Here is a 6,000-nt window from a genome sequence, read left to right on the forward strand (position 1 = left end):
GGTTTTGCCGGAGAGGGAGAGGATTCTTTCTAAAATTTGGCAATATTGGTAACATGCACAGAACGGTAATGTTAGAATGGAAAACTGCGGGGTGGGCATTGCATCGTTCAGGATCGTGTGACAAAGGTAGCTCTGAGTGAGTTTGAGCTAAGGATGCAATTAGAGTGTGGAATCAGAAGGCATGTATTAGAAAGGCATTATTTTGCATTTTTGAGGCAAGTTCGTAGGCGGCAGCTCATTGAAATCAACCTTCCAGTATTTCTGGGCGGTGGGCAGGGCGGGTGTGGGTTCCATGATCTGCCCAGTGGGTTAGAGGTGACTAGGAGTAGAACCACCAAGGGCCCCCTGGGGGAAAAGCTCTGAAGCAACAGGTAAGGCATTTGGACCTAAAATAAGAGAAAGCATTGGACAGACAGAAAACCAAAAACACAAGCAAAAGAACCTTCCCACCTAGTAAGCCTTTACCGTGCATACGCCAAGCCTGGTGCCTACAGCCATGGTTACATTATCTCATATTACTGTCATCGTGTTGTAGATAAAGGGACTGATGTTAGAGGTATTTACACAATGTCTTCAAACTCAGATGGCGAATTCTGTAGATTAGGAAAGAGATGTATCGGAAAGGGAGAATGTCTGTCCCCTGGCTACACAGCTAACTCTGCAGAGCCTGAAATAGAACCCAGGTCTTACTGTACCAGGTCCTGTGTCCTTTGCATCCAAACACGTTGCTTCTTGGGGACCGTGAGGCCCTGGGAAGTTACCGGACGGTCTTTAGAGGGTGGAGAGAGACCTGGTCAGCCTGTGGGCACAGAACAGCAGTGTGGTTGGTGGTGGTCAGGATTCGGAGGGAGGAGGGGAGTCTGAGACATCCAAGTGTCCTGGGAAAGATGTAACCAGGTGGTGGTAACTGTGTTAATGAAGGGGCCGCCAAGATGGTGAGGAAGGACACCTGACCTGGCAATTCGGGCCCTCACACAGAAATGCCCGTGCCTCCGGGGAACCCGCCTTCTGTGTGGTTTCGCTAAGCACTCACGAGCACCCCTAGCGGGAGACCCAGACACTGAGGCCCTCAAAGCGTTACAAGGTAGCTGGGAAGACAGAAGGCGAAGCCTGGTCCTCCAGAACAGGACCAGGTGTCACAAGACCTGGGTTCTATTTCAGGCTCTGCTTTGTGACCCTAGGGCAATTGCTCTGCTTTTCTGGCTCATGCACCTGTAGAATTCGCAAGTGCCCAGAGTCCCCTGGGGAGTTGGTCTAGGACAGGGCTTGGTAAATGATGGCCCGCGAGCCAGATCTGGCCCGCCGTCTGTTTTTGTGTGGCTCACGAGCCGAGAATAGGTTTTATACTTTGAAGTGATTGAAAAAACTAAACCAAGAAGAATATCCTGTGCCCCATGAAAATTATATGAAATTCTAAGTTCAGCGTCCATAAATGAAGTTTTATGGGAACAGAGCCACGCCCATTCATTTACATCCTCTCTGTGGTGGCTGTCCCACTAAGAGGGCAGAGTTGCATAGTTGTGACAGACCCTATGGTGGGCAACACTGAAAATATTGGCTGTTTGGACATTTACAGAAAAGGTTTGCTGACCTCTGGTCTAGAACCCACGTACCTCCCTGTGAATTCTAGCCAATGGGTGGATCAGCAAGGCGGGGAGGTTCGGGGGCGGGGGGTGCCGGGTGGGGGGTGGGTGGGAGCACTGTTCTTCCTTTTCCCTCCCCTCTCCCTCCCCACCTGGTGACAAAGTGAGGGCAGTGGAGGGAGGATTTTTTTTTACATTGATTTGTGCACAGCCACCTGGCAAGGTTGAAAGAAAAGGCAAAAGGAAGGAAACTGAAGTAAGGTCAAGCTGTGGGTAGACAGGAAAAAAGTCAGGACTACGGGAGCAAGGGGAAACGGGTCAGTGGCTAAAATGGCAAGGTTGAGTCATTGGAACACAGATCACGTGGCCCCCAAAGCCGAAAACATTTCCCAAACAAGTTAGCCAGCCCTGCTGTAGATTGTGACATGACCTGTTGCTTCTCATCAGTCTGGTCTCTCAGCTTAAAGTCCACACACCCCCCCCGCCCCCAACCCCATAAGAATAAGAATTCGTCTCCCACCCTAGTCACCGGCTAGTGCACACTTGTTTATTTTCTTCACGGCAACTATTACTCATTGAAAATATCTATTTACTTGTGGGCTCAACACCTGTCTTCCGTCACTCTTGGTTCACTGATGTTTTTTTTTCCAAGTAATTGAAATGAATGAATGAATGAATGAATGAATTGCAGCCAGCGCCCCTCTTCCCATGCGAGAAATCCAGAGGGAAGCCGCTAACTCCCAGCCAGTTGGCACTAATTCTGGCACCCGGGGGAAGGGGGTGGTGGTGTGAATGGCTTGGATCGGGGAGCCCCAGGAAGTTTCATCCACGGCTTCCCTTTTCTTTTCTCCTGCTTCCTTAGGGGTCTTGAGAAGCAATGGCCACGGAAGCCCCGGTGAACATAACTCCCCCTGAACGCAACGCTGTTGGCCACACAGCAGCTGACAGCTTCATCTGGCAGCCAGACTCCATAAACATGCACCTCACCAGGCCCAAATCCGCCAAGGGACGGACGCGGCCGAGTCGGCACAGACCGCAGGACGCGGCGCTGTGCTCTCACCGCGCGCCGGCTTCTCTGCCTCCAGCCATTCGCTGTGAGTCGCCAAGCAGCCAGAAGCCAGGAGCCTGTGCACCCAAATCTCCAAACCCGGGAGCTCCCGATGAGATCCCTGAGCTGCTGCAACAGGTGCCCCTGGGGGCTTCCTCTTCCCTCAATAAATACCCAGTCCTTCCTTCCATCCACAGGAAGACGCTGGAGGAGGGGGCCGTGGAGACTGTCGCTCGAAAGGCCAGCTCCCTGCAGCTGAGCAACACCCAGGCTCTGTACCGAGAGGAGGAGACCGGCACTATGAAGACAAGTGAAGAAGGTCCCAGAGCTCCATCTTGTTCCCCAGAGAGGAAAGCCATTGGCCGAGCCAGGACACAGGCCTCCTCCAGGGCTGGAGACCTGAAGGAGCCATCAGAAGGGGAGCCACGGCTGCTGCTTGCGGTCAGGTCGCCGTCGGGCCGAAGGTTCGTTCGCTATTTCCGGCCAACTGATGACTTATCCAGCGTTGTGGCCGTGGCTGAACACGAGGACCAGGCTGCCTACCACCACTGCAGCATTGAAACGATGGAGGTGCCCCGGAGACGTTTCTCTGACCTCACCAAGTCTCTGCAGGAGTGCAGGATCCCCCACAAGTCGGTGCTGGGCATCTCACAGGAAGAAGGGGAGGAGTGGCCCTGAGCCCACAGCCACCCAGCTGGGGCCCTGGGGCTCTGAGTAACGGGCACGCTTGGGTGCTGTGACCTCCCAGGCAGCTCGGTTCCAAGTGCCACGTGAACCTGCTGCCGCTGTGATCGTTGGGGCTCCCTCTCCATGGCATCTCCTTTGGAAGCAGCGAAATTTGTACATGCACCCGGGGCACTGAGAAGGTTCTCCTCCAGTTCTTCCATCCTTCCCACCCCTGGAGTGAACTGGCAGGTTGCCAGGGACGTTCCTGAAACTGCTGTGACCAGGCCTCCTCCTCCCCAGAGTTCTGGGTCCTTTCAGGAGCACCTGCCTGCCTTCCCAACGAACCCTCCCTCTCTTGAAGCCAGTGGTTTGCCTTTCTGTATTTGATGCAGGATTAAACACTTCCCAGAGAGGCTTCTAGCCTGGTAAATAACCAGGGCTCAGGAAATGTCGAAGTGGCATTTGTATTTCTTGCAAGCATCTTTAAGAAACTGGCAGTTGACGCTATCTTAGAAGCAGCAACTGTGCTGGGATCGGGTGGCTAGAGTTTCTTGGGGATTACTGTTTGTGTGATGTGGCTTCAGAGGAAAGACTTGCTAATACAAATCCCTCAACACATCGGCATTTCTGAAATAGTCTTGGAGCTAGAAAGTAAATTGCGTCCACAACCATGGATTAGCTCAGTAGCTACTTTTAAATAGAGACTAAGTAGGTTTGCAAATATTGGTAACTACTCTATGTATGCAAAACTCTTCCCAAACAGAAAGGCCAGTGTAATCTGATTGCCCTTTCAGATTTCCCTTTCTGATTTCCCTTTTTGTCACTCGCGGTATCTTTTGTTTTTAAATCATATAAATCTACAAGTCTGTGCATGTTTGCGCTGAAGGCTCCCTTGGCTTATCTGGGTGGGGATACAGATTTTTATCTCCCGGGTGTCTCATCTACTTCAAACATGGAGACTCCCTAGAGCGAGGACAGCGGTGCCCCTGTTCTGTGATCTGGTAACCTCCAGGGGACAAGGGTGACTCAGGCGGGTGTCACTGTATTGCACCTGTTCCGAGAGACCACGTGCCTAAGGGTCTGTCTGATTGGCATGAAATGCATCTGAATGCCTCAGCCCGTAGCTGTGCTCTAGAGCATAGAGCGTTGGTTTTCCAACTCTCGAGTGGTAACGCGGACAATTTGCCAAAGTTCTCTTGTATTGGGAGCTTAGCGAGACTTCCACCTCTCATCTGGATCCTCTTTACGGCCAAATCACCCTTCAGAGCAGGGAAACATGTCCCTCAAGAGCTCAGCCATCATGAAGCCCCGAGTACCGATGTGCTCCCTCTGCTCCTGGGTCCACAGAGAAGGCAGGAGTTTTAGAAGCATATCAGTGTTTCGGCCTCAGCAACAAGTGCATCTTGTGCCTAGATAAGGAATGTGGCTGGATTCGTTACTTCCAGCAAATCGCTACTCAGCCACGGAGATTAGCACCAACGCCCTTTCCTCTCAAGAAGGCTCGCCTTGTCCTAACTGCATCCCACACCACCCAGATCACTGGAGAGTGGGTTATTTCTGAACACGGGGTAAAATTTCCCAATCCCGTCTCGGCTGCAAAGGTCAGCTGGGGCTTTCAGGGCCTTGGGCAGGCCCACGCAACTGGTCCCCTCTCCCAATCACCGACCATGGCAGAAGGGACTGGTGGCTCAAGCCTGGTACTCACAGTACAAGAAAGTATGGGACTTTCACCTCCCACCCAGGACTCAGGCACATATCTGCCTCTGATCTAGGAGGCTGGGAGAAGAGCCTCCCACAAAATCACACCTACTCTGTGTGTAAGAATAAAATCCCACCCACCTGGGACTCGGTAATTTCTCCAGGCAGGAAATCTTTGGAAAACTTCAGTGAAACGGAGCATGCTCGAGGGAGTTAGAATCTTCTGCACTTAGGGGTGTGCTGCTATTTAGCTAGAATTTGGGGGTGGCAAAAACAAAGTGGAAGGCATGAAACAGAAATATTTTAGGGTATTTTAGGACATGTGAATAAAGCTAGATCTGAGACACCTTAATCAACTTTTTTTTTTTTTTTTGGACGAAAGGCTACAATAAAAATCGATTTGTGTGAAACTGAGTCAGCAGAGAAGCGTATCTTGTTTTAGCACAGGACTTTGGCTACCACGCTGTAGCGGACAGAGGGGTTCGTTAACCTGAGCTTCTTGGGAAACCACTGGGTTCCGCTGTGAAATCCACGTCCTCGCCCCCAGGCACCCTGGGTGCCCGCCCTTCCTGTAGCCTTTCCTTTCCGTTTATATGATCTAGCACTAAGCTTCGTATGAGAAGTCTTCCTGAACTTCTCCTACAAATCATTCCAAGTACTCTCCTCTTGAGGCTGGCAAGAGCAGACCCTGTATCAGAATTTCAACGTGGTGGTTCTGCCGATGGCACTGCCACTTGGGCACCCTGGCCTAGTGGGCTAAACTGGGTCCAGCGCCCTACTCCTGGTGGCTTGGTGCTTTGGGTGACCACTTTGTGGTCACAGACCTCACTCATTGGTTTAACCAGTGGTCACTGAGGACCTACCTTGTGCCAACACTTGGGTGACAGGCATTAGGTGCCCTACCAAGAGAGCATTGGCAAGGAAATGTGGAACTGCCTCTGACTCTCAACTCCAGCCCAACCCGGCTGAAGTTGCTGGCTGTTAGCTTTCCCCGTGAAAGACCCT

At 51.9% G+C, this 6,000-nt stretch overlaps 1 protein-coding gene across 3 annotated transcripts in view; it reads left to right on the forward strand.

Annotated features, from left to right (window-relative positions):
* The window catches only part of UBXN10 (UBX domain protein 10), a 9,006-nt gene extending 3,659 nt beyond the window's left edge, over positions 1 to 5,347 (forward strand). For all 3 annotated transcript variants that reach the window (XM_042951663.1, XM_042951661.1, XM_042951662.1), the window contains exon 2: positions 2,446 to 5,347. In XM_042951663.1, the coding sequence (XP_042807597.1) occupies positions 2,461 to 3,309 (849 nt within the window). In that variant the 5' untranslated portion in view covers positions 2,446 to 2,460 and the 3' untranslated portion in view covers positions 3,310 to 5,347. The remainder of the gene's footprint in view (positions 1 to 2,445) is intronic.
* Positions 5,348 to 6,000: the final 653 nt, after the last annotated feature.

The sequence above is a fragment of the Panthera leo genome, chromosome C1 (assembly GCF_018350215.1).
Source record: "Panthera leo isolate Ple1 chromosome C1, P.leo_Ple1_pat1.1, whole genome shotgun sequence".
Classification (NCBI taxonomy): domain Eukaryota; kingdom Metazoa; phylum Chordata; class Mammalia; order Carnivora; family Felidae; genus Panthera; species Panthera leo.